The sequence below is a fragment of the Coffea eugenioides genome, chromosome 9 (assembly GCF_003713205.1).
Source record: "Coffea eugenioides isolate CCC68of chromosome 9, Ceug_1.0, whole genome shotgun sequence".
In the NCBI taxonomy this organism is placed as follows: Eukaryota; Viridiplantae; Streptophyta; class Magnoliopsida; order Gentianales; family Rubiaceae; genus Coffea; species Coffea eugenioides.
This window is the reverse complement of record NC_040043.1, coordinates 41,308,394-41,329,855: the sequence shown is the minus strand read 5'-3', so window position 1 is coordinate 41,329,855 and position 21,462 is coordinate 41,308,394. Positions and strand designations below refer to the sequence as shown.

Genomic DNA, 21,462 nt, shown 5'->3' with positions numbered 1-21,462 from the left:
GAAAAAAAAATAAAAAATAATTATTTTATTTTTAAAAAAATAAATAAAATAATATTTTTTTCTTAATAAATAATAAAATATTAAGGATATATACGTAATTTTACTATGAAAATAAAAAATAAAAATATATATATATAATATACGTAATTTTATTATTAAATAAAATATATATATATATATATATACCCAAGCTCGCGAGCTAACGAACTTAATATTCTGAGCTCGAGCTCGAGCTCGAGTTTGATTCGAGCCGGCTCGAGCTCGACTCGAGCTCGATTAATATCGAGCTCGACTCGAGCCGCTCGCGAGCGGCTCGATTGGTTTGCAGCCCTAGTTGAGACGTTGTCCCCGATTTAATGTGCCGGCTCGGATCCATAGGACTCGGATCAGATCAGGGCATGGTCTGGATTATCAAAAAAAATGTTTTTTTTTTTGGAGTGGGAAGTGGCGGTGTTAACGTGTTTTTAAAAATAAAAAAACAAAAATAAGAACGAAAAGTTAAAGTCAGGGGTGACCCACGCCAGCATCTAACATCCTAAAACCGCGAATAAAACAGGCTGGATGACCGCTGTGACTGCTACAGCTCACCGCCCTTTTTGTTTATCGATCGATCGATCGATCCTCTTGTTTTTGAGTCGTGTTGTGTTGTGTACTTGTGCTCTCTCTCTCTCTGTGTTGTATTGTTTGTTGTGTTTCAAGAATAGACTCGATTTTGCTGTGGCGTAGCTATAGTTGTCCAGGTTTTTTCCGGGCCGAAACCCAGATCTTAGTTTTGGTCGGTGGCAACAGCAGCAGCTAAAGCTTAAGGTTTGGAGTAGCTAAGGAGGGAATCAAGATGGGATCTCTATTTCAAAGCTTTCAACAGAACAAGCAGCGGCAGCAGGGCCTTCCTCTGTCACACCGCCCCGCAGACTCCAACGTCGTTAAATATACCAAGCACAACCGCAATAGTAGCAGCAGTAATAATGAAGTACAAAGTGAAAGTGGGCCATTGAGTGGCGGAGGCGGCATTCGCAAGAGACTCTCCTCCCTGTCCCTCAAGATGCAGATGCAGCTACAACCGTCGTCGTCCGCCATGATGATGATGATCTCCTCCTCCTCCTCCTCCTCTTATCGCTGGTCGTCATCATGGGCCGGGGCATTTCGCCGATCCAAATCTACGTCCTCCATGGGGACAGCAGATCATCATCAGTATGGAGGAGGAGGAGGGGATTCCATAATAAGGAAATGGTGGGAGTGGGGATGGGGGTGGATCTTGTCCAGGAAGCCCACCTTCGCAAAAGATCTGGAGATGAACGAGGCAGAAAGTGCTGCCCTGGGTAGGCAGAGCAAGGGCAGCTGGAGGCACATCTTCTACAAGGTCAAGTCTGAACTGGGAAAGCTCGTAGGTTCTTCCGACAACGCGGGGCTTCCTCAAACCATCCGTTACGGTTCCTCCTCCAAGAATTTCGACCGGGTCCCACTTACAACCACCCAGTACTAGTAAGTAGTACGAGTTCAGTATATGGAAACTAAACTAAGCTGCTGCATTTTGCATTTGCCTATTGTATTGCTCCATTCCTCCCCAAAATCAAGAAAGCCATCCATCCGCCGCCGTCACCCCACCTCCTCCACTCCAAGCTGAATGAAAGATATTTTTCTCTGGTTTGCCATCGGAAGTTTTCGATTCATTTGCTGCTGCAACTACTACTGTCTGCCTGCTATAAAGTATGTAAGTACAATTTGTTGGTAATTGATGGTTTTGGAATGGGGTGCTGATCAGGGATATATGGATGAGGGCAACACTACTACATACGTTGTGATTATTCATTCCATTTTGTTATTTGTAACTTTCGTCACTGGTGGCGATGATCATTTGTTTATTTCATCCAAGATTTTCTTTACTTGATGTTCCACCTCCATCTCCATCTCTCTGTCTGTGGTGATTCTCTCAGTTTTTTGGTGGTTAACCGCCAGTTTCATTACTACTACTAGTATTTACCGATCAATGTTGCAGCTCGCTTTACGTTTCTTTTCTGGCTGGCGCTCTCTCTCTCTGCCTCTGGCTGCCACGTTATTTTACTTATGAGATGGACATGGACTGGATGATTCCTTGCGCGCCAGACGTGGGAGTGGAATGTGGAGAGGGAGCGTAAAATATACTTACATAGTAACTACGAGTTTATTGTCAAAATAACTCTTCTTTTGAAGAAACATATACCTTCTTTTGAAGAAACATATATCGAGTAATCTAATTTTAAAATTTATTATCTTTATAACCTTTTTTTTTCCGTATAGGTTCCATGTGTGATAGGATAGAGACAGAGACACATTCTATCTCTCTTTTCTAATTAATATCTTTCCTGATTCTCTCTCCGAACTTTCTCACTTTTTTTTTCTTTATTATTGTGTGTCCTTTCATTATTTTTTCTTGTCAAATATAATTGTTAAAAGTCAATATTTATATTAACAACATCTAATATTTCATTATCATTCTTGATATTGTATCTGTAGATGAAAATATTCTCTTCGAATTGATAATTTCAAGATAAATGAAGATTATTCTCTTGTCTTTTCTATTGTGCAGTTTTTGGAACATTCCTATGGCCTTCAAAAAATTTTGAATACTAATTGCTTTGACAAATGATTTCTCACACCGTGTGTTTTATAAAATGTCTAAGAGGAAAACTACGTAGCAACATAAATTCATACTCAATATAAGCATGTTCATTTGTAGTACCTCTCTATCACATAATCAAATAATCTCGTATATTTAAAGTATTTTTGCACATTTATTCAACATCAATTAATGGCTTGTGTTACTTATGAGAAACTTTAGCATTATCTTAATTGCAATAGTTTGATTACTTTTTGTAAAAGTTCTTTTTAAGGAGTAGGAAGCATAACATAAACAAATATGATAGCCTTGAAGTTTTGTAACTTTTTCTTGTTATTGCTTATAATGTTCATTGCAATTTTTTGTATTTTGCAAGTTTATTTTTGAAAAAATATATGTAATAAGTTGGATACATTTAAAAAAAAAATTGCAGAGAGCAATAATAGCAAGGTCAATAATGGTAAATTTTATTTTAAATAATTATAAGGAAATTATCAAAGTTATGCAACTTTCTTGTGCCTCTATAATAAAATAGTTTAAATTTTTAGTTTTTATTGGAAACTATAATAAACTAGATTAAAGCTTTCCTTTCTTGTTATTCTTCATGGCAATCAGGGTAATTAGGTGTCAACAATAATATCGATTTGGGAATAAAATTTGAAAGTGAATCACATTAGAAATATTTTTTAAAAAAAGTGTTATTTTGGCAAAAAAAACTCTAGTAACTACTACTACTATGGGGCGACTTAAGACTTGGGGGTGGCCGCGAGACGGTTGTGTCGGTGCCCCCCACTAATGCTCGTGACGGTGATGCAAATCTCTTGTATCCTCCAAACTTCTGTTGGATTAGCTAAAACCAAATAGGCGAAGGCGGGGTGCCCGACAAATAACATATAGTATTATAACTAACCTATGAGGAGAAGGCGGGGCGCCCAACAAATAATTTAGTACTATTGTGGTGACAAAAGCACATGGCTCTATTACCCAATTATTCAGCATTCCCCCCCTTCCCCTCTCCGTCCGGAGCACTGGGGTGGTTATTATATCTTGGCGGCGAGGTGCCGCCGACGACGACCACGACCAACGCTTCCTAAAGTGAAAAAAGAAGGGAAAATCGTCCAAAATGTCCCTCACATTTTGTAAAGTGACTTTTTTCGTCTCTCACATTTCACAAAATAAATTTCTCCATCTCTCAAATTTCAAAAAATGAATATTTCCATCCCTCACTAATTATGTGTGTGAGGGAAACCCTAAAAAAAAAATATGTGTGTGAATACATTTTGTTTAAACACATGTATATGTCTATTTGATTTTGCTTAATAATACGAATAGCATAAATATATGTATGTGTCTATTTGATTTCACTTAATAATACGAATACCATATATTATACATGATCATTTGATTTCATCTGGTATTAGGTAGTAAAAAATCTTGCATTCATTGTCAAGTTGGCCAAAAAAGCTATTTTCGGTCAAAATACAATAAGAATATGCAAATTAAGGATCTATTGGTAAATACTAGTCATAATCATACAAAAAGAGAAGATAGCCCACAAATTGGGCCCAATTACATACATGTGCTTATGCTATTATTATTAAGCAAAATCAAATAGACATATACATGTGTTTAAAAAAAATGTATTCACACACATAATTAGTGAGAAATGAAAAATTCATTTTTTGAAATGTGAGGGATGGAGAAATTCATTTTGTAAAATGTGAGGGATGAAAAAATTTATTTTATAAAATGTGAGGGACGAAAAAATTTATTTTATAAAATGTAGAGGACTATAGATTAGATTATGTAAAATATAATTTAACAAATTTACCCTTCAAAAATGATCACGTGCCTTGCACATGATGGATTCCGGCCAAAAAATGATCGGAAACCTAGTTAAGGACTAAATTTGACCGATGTGAATATGTAAGGGACATAAAATTACACTTTTAAAAGTGAGGGACGAAAAAAGTTATTTTACAAAACGTGAGAGACGTTTTGGACGATTTTCCCAAAAAAGAACACCCCATATACAGCTGCTTTTTGCTTCCCACCGTTAGGGGCGGTCCCGTCACGATTTGGTTGACCCAATTCGCATAGAATAGTCATTTTGTGACCGTATTTGCCTCACCTATCATTGAGTACCCGTTAAATAAAGTCACGCCAACGGATGTCCATCTCACCCGCTTATTATTTATTTTTTAAAAAAAATTATTTATATTAATTTAATTTTATATTTTATATTTTATATATTTAATTAAGACTTAATAAAGATTTTTTCTCAAAAAAAAGTCTCAGAAATAAATATACTAAGAGAATACAAGAAATGGAATAAAATTAAAATATAAGTGCATCTTAACCCATCAACAATTTAGAGGGGCAAAGTGTAATTGTAAGAGATAAGTATACATATTTGGAGTTCACTAAGGGTACGTTTGGTTCTACAGAATTGGAATTGAATTAGAATTGAAATTCTATAGAATTTGAATTCTATGAATTAGAAATCCAAATCCTTGCAATTCTTTCGTTTGAAAAATACATAGAATTGATATGGAATTTATTTGGAATTCCAAATTTTTTGTTTGGATGAGAGACGAATTCATTAGGAATTAGAATTGTTTTCATAAAACATTTGCTTACATAAAATTTTTCTTTTTTTATATAATAATTTCTTTTTTTTCTTACATTTAGCTAATTTTTATTAAAAATTTAAAGGAAAAATGCAAATTACTTTCTTTTTTGGCAAAATATCAGCCAAAACCCCGAAATTTACAGTTGAAGAACGGAAAAGAAAGAAAATTTTAAAAGAATCAAGAAAAGTAGTGGTAAAATGAATCAACTACTACTAGTATAGAACTGAAACGTCCAAGTTCCTTTTCCTTTTTCATCCCCCCAAGACACCCTCCCCAAACGCGTGTCATTAACTCTCCCATTTTCCCTTTCTTTGTTTCCTTTTCTCTCTCTCAATCAACACCACAACCACTTCGTCGAGGCACCACCTTGACCACAACTCCGTCGGCACCTACGCCACCACTGAAAATTATGGACTGAATTCCCAAAACTCCTCACCACACTTCTTATAAGACCCATACATAAACTCCTACTTAACTGGAAAATTAAGATACTAACTATAAAAGAACAAAAATCAGTGAGCCAAAACTCAAAAGCCTTGTATGATGGCGGAGCTGGCTCAATCCGCCGACGTCTACGCGCCGAAGACTATACAAGTTTGGAGAGCACTATTAAACTGGCTGGCTTTCTTCTTCCAGATCTTCGTTCAGATCATCAGAGGCACGTCGTCGCTGACTCAGGTCCTGTCTTACGTTGGCCTGCGCCACTCCTCTCTTCTCTCTTCTTCATCGCCTCAGTTCAAGCCTTTAGTGATGGGTGAAGGCAGCACAAGTGAAGGAGGCGGCGGCAGGAGCATTAGATATGGCGATTGAATGGAAAGAGAAGAGATGTTTGAGTTTTTTCCATCACTTTTATAGTTGACCCATTTTTTAGATTTTGCCCGTACAAGACCCGCGTGTTGACCCGATTGAGGAGTTCAGTCGTGGAATTAGAATTGGAATTCTTTGGTCCAGCCAAAGAATTGGAACCATGGAATTCGATCGATTTGGAATTGCAATTCGATTCTAATTCTACATAAAAGATAGTATTCAAACACAAGAATTGAAATTGGAGCTCCAATTCCAATTCTACACTCCAATTCTGTGGGAACCAAACGTACCCTAAGGGTTTCGCGCAAACAAAATTAAGGTAAATTAAGTGAAGAAAAATAGGAAAGCATTATTGTAAATATTGGATAGGAATTTTTTCTTTTAAATATTATTTAACTTGCATTGTAAATATATTAATTTTATTATATTTTAATTATCACTTTTTATCTCATATTCACCGCCACCACAGTATATATATATTATATATAAAGAAAAAAAGTGGTACACTATTATTATTTTTTTAAATTAAAAACGGGAACAGAAGAAAATAGTGACGGATTCTCCTTTTATCTTCTTGCGTCTGGTTACTGTTAGTGGTCGGAAATGGTTGGACGGTGATGGAGAGTGCTTCCGAGATTGGAGTGGAGATACCGGACTTGGTGTGACTTAGCTGCTCTGGGCTGCGGCCGGTGTACATAGTACTACTAGAACTACCGCTACCTTTGTTATGGTATGGCTTTAGGCGCTAACACAGCTGTCTTCCGGCACCTCCGCATAGCATTCAATGCTTCTCTCAAAAATTGCCCCTCTTCTTCCCCAAATCTTCGTCAGACCCTTTTTATCCACCGCAGGCATCACTCCTCCAACGCCACCTGTAGATTTCCACGCGTCAAATTCTTCGCTGTGCCTGCAAATGCCAAGACCGCCATCACGGAGGAAACACCCCAGTCTCACTATGTTCACCCCTCAACATCCACCAGTGAGTGCTTCCCTTTTCTTTTAATACACACACACGCGCACACTTCTGAACTTTTTGAAGGATCTGTTTCCAGGCCATCTCAATTAATAATACTACTGGCAGTAGTAGCATCTGATGCGAAAAACAAAACTTGTACTGCTATTTGGGACCAAATTCTTCAGGTTGGGCAGAATTTGCGGAGAAGGTTTCCGGCGAATGGGATGGATATGGAGCAGACTTTAGCAAGGATGGGGAACCCATGGAATTGCCCGAATCAGTAGTCCCCCAAGCCTACAGGGACTGGGAGGTGAAGGTTTTCGACTGGCAAACTCAGTGCCCCACTCTGGCTCACCCAACTCATTTTCAACTCACGTACAAGTTGATCAGGCTACTTCCCACCGTTGGCTGCGAAGCTGATGCTGCCACTACATATAGCCTTCTTGAGAGGAACATTAATCTTCTTCTTGCTAATGCTGCCGCTGCCAGTCCGGCAGCCGCCACCGCCTTTGCTTATCAATCCAATGGATGTTACGTTGCTGTTTGGCCCAAGGAGAATGGCGGATCACTCGTGCAGCTGGAGTTGGAGCATTGCCTGATTCACCCTCGAGACAGGGAATCCCGGGTGCGAATAATTCAGGCTGTCCGGATAAAACAGCAACCACCGGCAGAAGATGGTGACGACCAAGGAGAGCCGATGAACATGATGCAATTGGAGGGAATCCAGGTATTCTGCGAGCAGTGGTATGGTCCCTTCAGAAATGGGGAGCAGCTGGGTGGTTGTGCCATACGAGACTCTGCATTTGCTTCTACTCCTGCCTTGACCAGTTGTCAAGTCACAGGCGTATGGCAAGGCCTCCCGGCAACTGCCACCTTCCAACCGGAGGAGGAGGTTAGATTAATTTTGCTACTGACTCTTGCTGGCTGGTATCTGTGTATGTGTCTGTAGCTTTCGTTTCAGTTTTCAAGCAGATGACATTCTTATTAGCATCTGTTATGCTGTGTCAGAGGGCGAATTTCCGAGAACTTGTGGTGGATGATGATGACAGTGTGCCTTTGTCGGTGTCGAGAGACGGCAGTAGCCTCATTCTGCTACCAAAGCAACTCTGGTGTTCGTCAAATCAAGAAGAGGAGCAAGGAGAGACTTGGTTCCAAGTTGGATGGCTGTTGGACCGGGGACTCGCAATCACCTCCAAATGCTCCTTTTCGGCTGATGCAAAGTTGAAGGCAAGTGCCAGTAATTTCATTTCCTCTTTTATCCTATCCTTACTAGTACTTGTCCGATTACTTATTAGCACCGCCCCTCCCTGCAAGTTATACTCTTTACTTTCTTTCTTGTGTAGGAAGTTGTAATAGCATGCGAAACTGCCAAGGAGTTGATGACAAACTGACATCAGGACCTGCAACCTCTAATTGGCACAGCGTCAAAGAAAAAAAGAAAAGCCCTCCGAATTGAAGCATCCGTCTTCAATTAGACATAATAGGAAAAATACATTACGGTTCACTTGCGCCTTTGTTATTCTTACCATGCGCGCAGGGCAGAACTGGTTCAGCTTCTGGTACGGTCATACTACAACATCATCCAGTGTCAACCATCAGGTCTCCGTGTCGCGTAAACGGCATTCCTTCTTGCCCGTCGCAGTATATTATTCTTCTCCGTGTAAACAGCTTCTGGTACTTCTTCACTGTCTATATTATTCTTGCACCCTAAATATATTTTTCAATTTATTATTTTATATTTCTAACTAATTTTTTATCTCACATACATTACATCATAAAAAATATTATAATAACTATTTCAAATAATACTTTATCCAAACACTCCCACTAATTTTTCTTCATCAATTAACACGTGAGTAGAACTTGTTACGCATTTATAGATTCCACGCTTATTTTATTCGATTCTGAGAGTGGAAAAAGCTCCCCGTTCTATTGCTGTCCATGTGAAGCACAAAAACATCTACGAAAACAACACACCTCAAAATTGGAATTGAGAAAACTAGAAGAAAAATTTTCAGAGTTTGGAGCCATTTCTGTCGATTACAAAACCAAGCCAAGTACATAATCTAAAAAATGGGAAAAAACAAATCTAGATAAGAGGTCTGCACATCAACCTCCTCGAAGAAGAATAAGCACAAAGTTTTTATTTTTCCCCCTTCAGTACACCGGCATAAATTAGCAGCGGAAAGCAGCTGAACTAGCCCAATAACCAAAGTATCTCCCATGCTTACAACATTCTCCCCAGATCAACAGTTGCATCATGGCGGGGCAACAAGGATCAAGCTCCAGACTTCATCTTTGACAATCCAAATCTCACGCTGCGCGATCAAGCAGTGGATCAAGACTTTACACATTGAGCTCAACATCTTTACCTCCTTGGCTCGCATAAGGAGAATATTAGAACAAACAACAGATGTAATTGCTCAAAAACAGAATTGCGGGCAAGTGTCCTATGATCTACCTGTATAATTACATTGACTACCAAGGATGCCCTTACAGCTTCCTGATCTTTCGTTCTTCCATAACAGTAGAGAATAGGACACTGCAAAGACACAAGTTTGACTAGAAGTAATGAATGAGGTGTCTGACTATAGTAACTAATGATCAAGGAGCTCCTGCAGCATCTCTCATGCTAATATTGAGACTGTTTCGCATTGTTCGTCTTCCAATGCCTGCATTGCCTTTTTGCATCATAGCAACAAATTCCCCATAATCAATCCTTCCATCCTGAAATTGTATACAAGCTTAAGCACAGTAATTGTACATATTACAACAAAATAAAAAGGAAGAATAAGGACAAAAACAGATTATTTAAACCACAATTAGACTGACAGGAGAGATTACGTTGGTAATTCTTACAAAATGGGGAAGGGAGGGGCCCAGCTCATCAAACTAAATACCCCAAATTTCTGGGATTTATCTCACTGGGGGAAGAAGATGGAAGGAAGGCAGGCTCAAATGCTTATTCACTTTTGACCTCGATTATCTTGCCATGTACATACTAAATACTTATATACCCTAGGAACAACAAAATAATTTCCATACGAATAAGTTAAGGGAAAGTAATGGTGCTACCAGCAACATAAATTCATCCTTTTTTTCATCTGTCAAATTTTCTTCCTTCTCTACCAAACATAGCATGAATGTCTCTCGCTTAACTAATCATATTGCTCTTGCCAGTAAGGAAGAGAATGGAGACAAGAGGGAAAGATTTTGTTGAACAAAAGGCTTCATAATTCCACCAGTCATTCTCCACATGACACTAGAGATGCCAGGAGTGCCAAACTTGTGTGTCCAAGATGTAAACTTGTTACAAGTTAGTCAAAGATTAGCATAGCCAACTGTGGAAGGTAACTTTAAATGAATAACTAACACTGTTAGCACCTTAGTTCTAAACTACAAGCAATTTATAAACTGAACAATGAGATCCACATTCTCTCCCCAAGTATCAAACTTACATTATCTTGATCAACTTCTCTGATAATATCTTCAAGGAAAACATCTGTCATATTATGTTCGGCACAAGCTTGCTGGAGTTCATCAACTGTAATATAACCACTTCCATCCTTATCAAAATATTGAAAGGCTGCCATGAGATGTTCCTCGCGTTCTAATTTGTTAAGGTGAATTGTTGCTGCAATAAATTCTCCATAGTCGATGGTCCCACTGTTATCCACATCAGCCTGCAAAGTAGAGATTTCTTTTTTAATATTCAGTGTGAGCATATACTAGCATGACGATAATCCAAATAATAGATATTAGTTCACTAGTGATAGATGAGGAATACACTATTACTAGTTAGCTTTCCTACGAATTTTGCAGTGGTTTTTAAAATGCTAAAAATATGAATCCAGGCCACAAGAAGCGTGAATTTCCCAAATAATGGTCTAAAAGTTACACCAGGGGATAGAAAAAAGTTACATTATTTGCTATACGTTTCAGCAGTTGTGTTGCTGACTGCACTTGCACAAATACATAAAGCACAAGAAGAATTTATAAACCTACATTCAAAATCCATATTTCATGACTCACATCATGGATTCTTACAAGGATACATATTACCATTCAACAAAACATATGGATTCCAAGCTTCATAATTCATTAGAGCACAGATTAGAAACTTCCTATGATCATTAAGTATGGTTAAATCTTTTTCTTCATCTCAGCAGGTTCCTAGCAAAGATCCCAGATAAAAAAAGGAACAATGAAATGAAATAATTTGTCCACTCCACAAGTCGAGCACAGATATAGAACATAATACACGCTGGGGAACAGCTTCTCACCGCATCCATGAGGTCACGTATTTCTATATCTTTCAAGGTAGATCCATATTTTCTCAGTCCAGCTTTAAGTTCATCAAATGTGATCGCACCACTGTTATCAGTATCCATTGCCCTGAACATCTCTCTTAAGCCAGCAATCTCCTCTTCAGACAGGCTTTCTGCTATCACCTGGGAATAAATAAAGCAGATGTAGATTAAATTAACCAGAATGCCTCTACAGTTGCCCACCATGGCTGGGGAACAGAGAGAGAGAGAGAGAGGGAGCGCTATTGCAAGCTGTTTTTAACAGTTGGCAGGTCATACAAATATAACTTGTTTTTATGTGGACATTATGATGTTTCTTGCAAAGATATGGTTCTGTACTGCTCTGAGATAACAAATCAATGATTTTCCAAGTACAAATAAATGCATTTGACATTGCAAGATTACTGGGTCAACATCTATATCATGAAACAACTTTATTGCACATGAATTATTTTAAAAATTCATGCACAGATTGTAACACGAAAGAAATAAAAAATTGCTATTGTTTCTGAGGTAGGCCCTTTCGCACAGAGAAAGCAAAAATTGCACTGTAGGCAAGAAAACATTTACAAGGCCACAGTCCAAGAGATGCTGTTTATATACTACATACCCGCAAAGCCATCTTCTTCAATTTATTCATTGCAGAAAAATTCTTAAGACGAGAAAGTACAGCAGGATCTAGAGCTCTATCAGGAGCAACGCCGTTTTCACATATCCAAGGATGACCTATCAACATTAAGGTAAAGGCATAAGTATCACATAAACATTTCAGTAACTTGTATTATCACTAGACACCCAAAGGTTAGTTACGCGAAGTACAATAGGTACAGCAAAAAATACTACTAGCACTATCATTTGTATGAATACACATATATGTAGATGAAACATATAGAAAAAGGCACAGCAAGCTTTTTGCCAAAGGCACCACACATGTTTCAAAAGAATGTTAACCGCTAAAAACCTTAACCACGACAAAATTAATCTAATGCCTGAAGCCACATTTTAGCATCTAGAGTGCACACATCAAGCGCATACTTCAATCTCTTCAATCAAGCATATTTAGTACAGAAGGCAACCAATTACATCAACTAAACTATACAGGGAGTTAAGCCAACTGCAGACAATATTGATACCTAATGCAATCCAATGGAATATGCACATTCATCATGTCAAACAAATAGTCTTGGTTACAAAGTAATTGCATTGACCAAAATGCTGGACTAAGTAAAAGAACTGTGAACAGAATCATTCACATAGGACAATAAAAATAAAATAAAATTGGCTGCTAACACTTCATGAATACAGACTTACATAAAACTTCATGAGCAGTTAAGCGCTCTGAAGGTCGCATGCATAACATCCTCCGGATGAGATCTTTTGCACTGTCAGATATTAATGGCCAGGGGTCCGATTCAAAATCAATGTGTCCCTTCAAAACCGCATCAAATATCCCTTGTTGTGTTTCTGCAAAAATTGTAGCATGAGTTTTTACCATATAGTACAGAAATGAACACAACTGTCTAGTATGGAGAAGGAAATGATACCAGCCCAAAAGGGTGGAACACCACTAAGCAAAATGTATAGAATGACCCCTGCTGTCCAGACATCTGCTTCGGGACCATAATGCTTTAGAAGCACCTCAGGGGCAACATAATATGGGCTTCCAACCACATCAGTGAATACCTGGCCTGAAACAAAAGTCAAAAGATAGACAAAAGTCAAAAGACCATATGCCTTGAAACATCCTGCAAGGTTGGTCACTTTTAATGTTATCATACAATAATCGACTCTGAAAGGAGATAGCAGGACAAAATTGGAAGAATGTCTCATAAAATTTTGTATCTTCTACTTTTGTTTTGGATGATTTAGAAATCAAGATTTCATTTACCTGGCTTGAAGAAAACTGAGAGTCCAAAATCAATGGCTTTGAGAGAGAAATCATCATCCTTGTTAATCAACAAGAAATTCTCTGGCTTTAGATCTCTATGCATCACCCCAAGTGAATGGCACGCTTCAACAACCCCTACAATAATTTTAGTTAATTGTGCTGCCTTTCTCTCACTGTAGTGTCCCCTTTGGATAATACGGTCAAACAGTTCACCTCCAGCACATAGCTCCATGACAATATGAACATACAAAGGGTCCTCATAAGCTCCCTTAATGGTAACAATATGCTTCTGGCCTGCCAAGTGGTGCATGATCTGAATCTCCCTCCTAACATCCTCAACATCTTCTTTGGAAATTAGCTTCCTCTTGGAGATTGATTTACAGGCATATTCAACACCAGTGGAAACGTCGGTGCACAAATAAGTGGTACCAAACTGGCCTTGTCCTAGTTTACGTCCTAACATGTAAAGGTCACGGATATTAGCAGTCCTGTGACCTAATACATAGTAAGCTTGATTGTTATTGGCACGACTCATGATGGTCTCCTTCTTGGGACTAACAAGGGCGAAATTATGATTGTGGTTTTCGTTTTGGGGTTTTGGGTGGTGAGGATCCTTGGACAATTCTTGAGCAACAAGGTGTTGAGACGCTAAGGTGGTGGGAGAGAAGTTGTCAGAAGAAGAATGGTCAGAGTGAGCAGCGGTGGAGGTGGAGGAAGGGTTACGCTTGGGGTTAGAATGGTCTTCGGGAGTTGCGTAGCCCTGAAAATGCTTGCCTCCAAAAGATCCACGGCATGTATTGCCCATGAAACAATCAGAATACCCTCACCCCCACCCAAACTTGTGAGCCTCAGAAAAGGTATTATTACTTCTTAACTGCTGCTGTAACAGATTAGCTGTCTCCTCCTCATCCAAATGTTTGTTGTTCACTTCAAACTACAGACACTGTAATACACGAGTAAATCACAAAAAATGAGGACGAATTCGTGACGGGAAAAATGTTGAACAATTCATTCCGTTACTCTGTGTGTGTGTTTTTTGGGGGGTTCTGTTCACAATATACAACACAAACGAAGAAAAAAGAAAATTTTAGAGAGAAGAAGCAAGGAAACAGAAAAAATATAAAACGATACAATAAGTAGGGAGAAAAAAAATAGAGATAGAGAGAGAAGGAACAGAAGCAGACATAAGACAAGAAGAATTAAGCGAGAAATGGGAGATCGGATGAATATGCAAAAGCAAATGCGTAAAGCAAAAGAAGAGGAGGAGAACATTTCAGATTCCAAATCGACAAAAAGGACCAGCTTCAACGTTCATAATATACAAAAAAAGAGAAGCAGAAGATGGCGCACACTTTTAACTTCTGCGCGAAAGATATCACCTGAGCTGATTGCGGAATCCCAATTCCAACGCCAGCACAGGAGAAGAGAGCTAAGAGATCTAAAAGGTCTAATATATAATTTTCCCAATCTTATTAAAAAAAAAAAAATCGGAAGGAGAAAAGAGAAGAATTAATTAAAGCAAGTACCAGCTGTGCCGGAGCTAACGTCAGACAAATCAGCTATCAGAAGTCAAGGAGAAGGATGCGAGACATAGAAGATATGCAGATTAGAGAAAGAGAGAGATTAGGAGTCAAACAAACAGACCTTTGAGGAAAGTTTAGGTCGATCGACGTATCATGTGCCGGCGGGATCACGAATGAGAGCGGAAACTACGACGACGATCGTATGAATCTGAATCACGATCATCATCAGAACCAGAAAAAATCAGGAGGACGACGACGATGATGATGGTTAATATCCTTCAGTCCCTATCATTTTCTCCATATCTTCTTTTTTTTAAAATAATAAATAAACAAGCAGAGAAATCTCACTCTACAAATAATAAAAATCTACTCGACTACTCCATTATACATTAAGGTGCACCTGTTATTGCCTGTTTTATTTTTTCGCTTTCAGTCAGTCAAAATATATATATATGCATAAATATATATATATATAGTTGAAATAAATAACGGGACTTACTTGCAAGCAAAGAGAACATGATGATACTGCTAGTCTACACACAACCCCTCCGTCAATATTAAACTTGTTGCTTTTCCATTGATGGCTTCTTTTATACCACTACTCCTAATCTTTTTCTGGAAAGGCACCCAATAAAAAGGTGGGACTAGGATAATTGTTAATGTCATGATAATGAATTTGGTGCTCAGTTGTTTCCAAAAGTTTGAATTCATTACATTAGGCCTTAACTTTATTCAATTGTTGACAAAAGTTTGAATTCATTAGGCCTGAGTTTATTCAATTCAAAAATGAATGATGATTTTTGAACTGTAAAGTCACTCCCCCTTCCGGTCCTTTATGTCACTGAGCTCTCCTGAGATTTTAAAAATTACATCTAACTCCCTTAATTTGATAGTTTTAGTAACAAAATCTTAAAATAATATTGACCCGATCAAATTTTTAAATGATTACTCAAAAGTACCCTTGTGTAATGAGTTTTAATTTACTTTCACATACAATTATAAGATTATCTAGTATTATTATAAGGAAAAGTGTGCCAAATTTTTTATGTTCTTGTCTACTATTTGATAAACAAATATAATAATAATTTTATTACTATCATGGGATAATTTTAATGGTATTTTATTATGAATTTAAATTTATAATATAGAAAAGAAAATGTTGAAATAATTCATTTTAGAGTTTATGAATTTTTCAAATAGTAGGATTATCATAATTTAGCAATGATTTTGGACCATTTCTTTTTAATTTATTATTAATTTTAATACCAAAAAATAAGAAACAAAGATTAGCAAAAACATTGGATTACGTATAAAGTTAACTCATCAAAAAAATCACTAGTTCTGCATTCGGTTACAAATGAAACTAGAGGTAACAGTAGTAATTCTACAACTTTATTGGCAAAAAATTTAAACAAAAGAAGAATAAGAAGGAAAAAGAATGAAAACAATATAATTTTAAAAATCAGTCTAAATATGAACACACCAATAAGGGAGTCATTTCATTAAAATATTTAAGGGTAATATTGTCATTTTAAATGACTAGAGAGGTATGCGTAATTTCTAAAATCTCGAGGGAGCTAAGTGAAATTGTCAAAAACTTCAAGGTAGGTTTCCGAAATTATCCCTACTTTTAATTCAGGCACATGATTTAGAGAAAAAAAAAAAATCTTGTAACAGGTGAGAGACAAGCTTTTTATCCAGAGAGAGAGAGAGAGAGAAACAAGTTGAGAGGTAGCCTCTTTCCTGCCACAATAAAATGTCACTTGCCCAGAAACATCCATGTCCACATTTAGATTTCATTTATGTTCGGGCGCTCACCAGCCTTGCTTTGCTAGCAGCCTTTTGTTGTTAATTATGACTCCATCGACGACAATTTTACAATCTACCCTTGAGGTTTTGGCGGTGCTCCTAACTGTTAGTATTATATCTTTGATTCGTTCAACATTATTGTTTGTACATTCAAGCCGCCTAAATCAATGTGCTGAAAGTGGAGCCAAGCAAAAAAGAGTAGGAATTCTGTCCGAGAGAGTAAAAAAAGAGTAGAACCACTAAGCAAGCTGAGTGTCCACTGAGAAAAACAAGGGACTTAAGTCTCTCTTTAGTTTGTAAGTGAGGGGTTCAAATTTCACTTGCAATAAAAAAAAAAAATTTAAGGGTGATGTCAAAACGTCCTTTTGATTTAGCTACTAAAATAGAATAGGTTATATAATTAGTAACAAAAGAATAGTGACTAGTCTATTTGTTTGGATAGAGGATTATTTGTCAAAATTTATTTGCTTACATCATCATTACAATTTTCAACACACCTATTTATCTTCCCAATTACCTTTTTATCTCACATGCATCACATCACAAAAAGTGCTACAGTAAAAATATCTCAAATAATTTACAATCCAAACAGAGACACACGTGTTATAGCGTATAACATCTAAATAAATAAGGGTATGAAATAGTATATTAATTTGACTCAAGATTGAGTTTTTGACTTGCATAAATTAAAGTTAATGGATAAATGCTCCCGAGTTTTTGACCCATAGTGTGCTATGATATTTTGCTTTTTTACGAGGATCAATAATAATACTACTCTTAATAACTGTCTACTGAGAACTAAACAATACTCGAGGTCTACATAAGAAGGTTTTAGAGTTCTATAAAATTACTGATGCCCATGAAAACTCGTATTTGATACGTTAGAGGTCTGACTATAAACAACATTTTCTAAATCAGGTGCAAACCCTGCCTGCTCAGGGAAAGAAAGAGTTGAGTTCTTTTTTATATTTTTTATTGCGCCACCCATGCGTAATCAGCAATTCTAGTTCCCTTAATCTTGTACTGGTATGACATTGTCCGTTTCAATAGAAACATGGCCCACCAACGGATGTTGGTGCAAGTGGAAGAGGTTTGCATCCCTTAACCATGGTCTCGAGTTCGAAACCCATCGGAATGGAAAAAATAACTTTGGAAGAGTTTTCTCTGCAAGGGATCCGATCCGACTCGAACAGGATTAGTCGCAGATCATAAAACGGATGCGAACACCTGTGGATTGTACCAATAAAAAAAAAAAAATCGAAGCATGGCCCCATTCAGGGCAGTCTACGGTCATTAATTCGGTCAAGGTTGGCAACCAAAATCGGACATGTCCAATTTTCACATTTCGTCGCGTCATCCAAATCTAACCCAACCAGTAATACGTTGGACTTAGTTAAAAGTTAAAACCACGTGTGTTTTGCCCAAGACAAAAGTACGGGGCTAAATCTCGTATGACATCTCAAAGACTATTAGTACAAGATTATCCACCTTTGTTTCACTTCTCATGCAAGTTTGTTTGCGCTTGGTACTGGACGAAGGGCTAATTATATTGTAATACATCACCCGTATAGCTAGCACGCACTCTCTGATATAAACACCCCTCTTCCCGGGCTCGGGGGGCCAAAAAAAGCCATCATATTCATGTGAGCTAGCATGCGTTTCGTCCCACTAATAATTGTTTGGATAGTGTATTATTTGAAATATTATTTGAAATAATTACTGTAGCATTTTTTGTGATGTGATGTATGTGAGATAAAAAGGTGATTGGGAATATAAAAAGATGGGTTGGAAAATATGTCTATGATGTAAGCGAAATATTATTTGGGATAATTGGGGTATCCAAACAAACCATTGTAAACTTTATCCTCAAGGATTTAGCAGGACAGGGTGCATAATGCATATGGCCATATGGGTGCGTAATGCATCAATATGGTTCGATGGTAGTTCAATCATTGTTAGTTTTCTGTAATCTTGTTGAGTCACCTCCTAAAATATATTAGTGTAGGAATAGATGTAAATGATGACAATTTATCCAAAAAAAAAATAGCAGAGCATGGATTCTAGAAGTGCACTCTGGAAAGCAAAAACAGTATCATGATATATAGTAGCATTTTCTCAAGACTCAAAAGTCTCAACCAACACTCCGGCCCGTTTCTTTCGCATCAAGAGACTAGATTATGCATCAACTGATTATGCACAGCACAACCTTCTCAAGGAGAAACACAGACTTATTTTCAGAGTTAACTTCCTAGTCTTTCAAACTCTATCTAAACAATAATGTGGCATTCAAAGCTTTACACTTTTGATTCATATACTTTTGATTGAACAATGAGAACCTGATAATTAAAAGAAACTTATTGACATAACATATCAGCTATAACTTGAGAAGCCACCACCATGCACGGTTTCATTACCTCTGTTTGCCATTTGACTCTTTGTTCACATCCTAGCAGCTTAACGTTGTGGTATCTTTAACATGCTTGCTAAGCCCTCCTCCGCTAGTAGGCCTACATTTTTTCAAACACAATTAGGACACAAAGCTAAAAATGAATTTGTAAAACAAAATCACAATCATTAAATGAGGCAACAAAATAGCAAAGCAGGAGACTTTCACAACACATAAAATGGACACTGCAATTATCTCTTTCCACCCAAGGAAGCAGGCACACAATTGCATGTAACCTCATCATTGTCTTGCATTGGTAGTTTCATGGTAAAGAGAGATCATTAACATTTACTCTCTTTTTTTTCCCCCTTTTTTTGTGGACGGGGGAGGGCGGGAGGAAGGGCGAGGGACATGTATTTGATTTCTTGATCCTTCCTACTCTTCAATGAAACAAGCCTCCATAAGGAAAATCAACAGCCCTTTTTTTTTTGTTTTTTTTGGGGTTGTTGGGGGATGAGAAATCTGAGGAACAACATTGCCATTTAACTAACAGTTGAACATATTCTCCAGGAGTTAGATGTACAACAATCAATTGAGGCACAGATGATCAAATTTCCAGCTAGATGCTAGATTTGGCAGTAGCATTTTCAATTTCTATACCCCACGCACAGATAATCCAAGAAAGAGCACAAAAGCACTGAGAATGGAACGTAAACAAAAACCAATACTTACAGCCCGCTTAACATAACACCTTGATGCTGACATAGAAAAACCACTGCAGACTCACAACTGGCCCCACAATAGTCATTCGAACAGGAAGACTTCTAGTAAACAAATTGACAAACCCTGTATAGTTCTTTGCAGCCTTAAAATTTACAGCATGTGAAATCCAACCCAACTAATTCCATTTACAAAAAAAGTTCATTTAAAAACAGGTTTCAATTGTCTCCTTTTTTTTTTTTTGGGCAACAACAATTGTATAATATATTCCATCATAATTTACAGAGAAGGAGAAGTCTAAAGATACTTGTGTTAGGGATTAGCAGGTATACAAATCTTACTAGATCAAAGGAGTGCTTTGATACCACCCTTGAATTTTTTTCGCTACAGGTTGGATTTGAATCCTCACCTACAGTTTTAGAAGGGACTTAAGTCCCTCCATGGTGGCCACTCAAGCTTAGTAGTTTTTACCTGCAATACATGCCCCATTTTGCAAGTGAGTTTTTTGGATATTTGTTTAAAACTTTTACTGTAGTTTATGTAGAAGTTTTTAAAAAAAATTTTGAAGCGTGTGTTTTTTTTTGAATATTTTGAAGTGTATAATTTAAAAACTTTGAAAAGTTTTTTAAGGTTACTGTAATTAAAGTTTTTAAAAAACTTGTAGAAAACAAACTTGACAAAAAACTTGGCTGCCAAACAAGACCATAGTTTCAGCCTTTCTGTTGTAAAGGGATGACACAATAAAGAGATCAACAGGATTAGAGATCACGGTACGAACAGCTCCAGCTGCATTAGCTAGCTAAACATGTCACACTAAAAGTTGTCGAACTGTTCTTCGTTTCTCTTTTGGACAATGTTCTGATATATAAAATCCACCGAATGTTCAAATGTTGAAAACATAATCATAGAAACTGCCCAAAGATTAACCAACTCAAAAGTTTAGGCCTTGTTGGATTGCGATTTTTCGTCGGAAAATTAGCGTCGCAACAGTGTTTAATGCTTATCACTTCATATTAGCTGTGCTCTGAGGCGCTATTAAAATTTCTGACACTTAGAACTGAAAGCCTGAACCTGGGTGAGCTCAACAATGTGACTATGAGCTCAATGCGCAAATCCTCGCGACAAACTCAAATTTGAGTTTCATATTCATGAACGAGGGATGCCCACATGCTCATGACTTTGCATTCACATGACAAATCCAAAATTACAAGTCAAGATGTAATTGAACCTTATTCAATGTGTAGCATGTGACTCTGTGGGCAGGAAAACTTCTTTTGCTTCCTAAGTTAAATAAGCAGGCCACATTTACACAACGCCAAATTGAGTACTAAAAACAGCACCGAGAAAGGGCAGGTCCAACTCCGGACTTACTCTTACTTATCTGAAAAATGTGTCTATGAGCTGTATTACAATCCATTACTTTTTAATCCAAAATAACTTGGGCTGAGCGTAGGTTAATAGATCAAATTTCTTGGCCTACATTCTAAAAATTCAGACTACCGGATTTGATTGACCATAGGCCCGTATCTTCGAGTCTAATCAGTTTCCCCCAAACTTCAGCTACCCAGCCCATGTTTTCCATCCTTTTCCATTTCGCAATTCCTTACGGGGATAATTTCAGAAATCTTCCTTGAGGTTTTTGACAATTTCACAAAGCTCCTCTAAAATTTCAAAAATTTCACTTACCTTCCTTGATTTGATAGTTTTAATAACAAAACTTTAAAATAATATTGACTTGGACAATTTTTTAAATAAATATCCAAAAATGGCCTTGTATAATGAATTTTAAATTATTTTTCTATACAATTATATGATTATTTAGTATAATTATAAAGAAA

At 37.3% G+C, this 21,462-nt stretch overlaps 3 protein-coding genes across 3 annotated transcripts; 2 read left to right on the top strand and 1 right to left on the bottom strand.

Moving 5' to 3' along the window:
• Positions 1–571: 571 nt before the first annotated feature.
• Positions 572–1,964, top strand: LOC113782979. The gene has a single exon (XM_027328969.1). The coding sequence runs from the start codon at positions 836–838 to the stop codon at positions 1,481–1,483; it is 648 nt and encodes a 215-aa protein (XP_027184770.1). The 5' UTR covers positions 572–835; the 3' UTR covers positions 1,484–1,964.
• Positions 1,965–6,574: 4,610 nt separating this feature from the next.
• Positions 6,575–8,722, top strand: LOC113783350. The gene is made up of 4 exons (XM_027329460.1): positions 6,575–7,015; positions 7,177–7,883; positions 8,000–8,218; positions 8,335–8,722. Exons 1-4 carry the CDS (start codon positions 6,769–6,771, stop codon positions 8,380–8,382), a joined length of 1,221 nt encoding a protein of 406 aa, XP_027185261.1. The 5' UTR covers positions 6,575–6,768; the 3' UTR covers positions 8,383–8,722.
• A 230-nt stretch (positions 8,723–8,952) lies between these two features.
• LOC113783663 (calcium-dependent protein kinase 26) lies at positions 8,953–15,077 on the bottom strand. The gene is made up of 8 exons (XM_027329867.1): positions 14,831–15,077; positions 13,187–14,129; positions 12,843–12,986; positions 12,610–12,762; positions 11,909–12,024; positions 11,275–11,442; positions 10,450–10,674; positions 8,953–9,718 (listed from the first exon to the last, which is right to left on the bottom strand). Exons 2-8 carry the CDS (start codon positions 13,989–13,991, stop codon positions 9,596–9,598), a joined length of 1,734 nt encoding a protein of 577 aa, XP_027185668.1. The 5' UTR covers positions 13,992–14,129; positions 14,831–15,077; the 3' UTR covers positions 8,953–9,595.
• Positions 15,078–21,462: the final 6,385 nt, after the last annotated feature.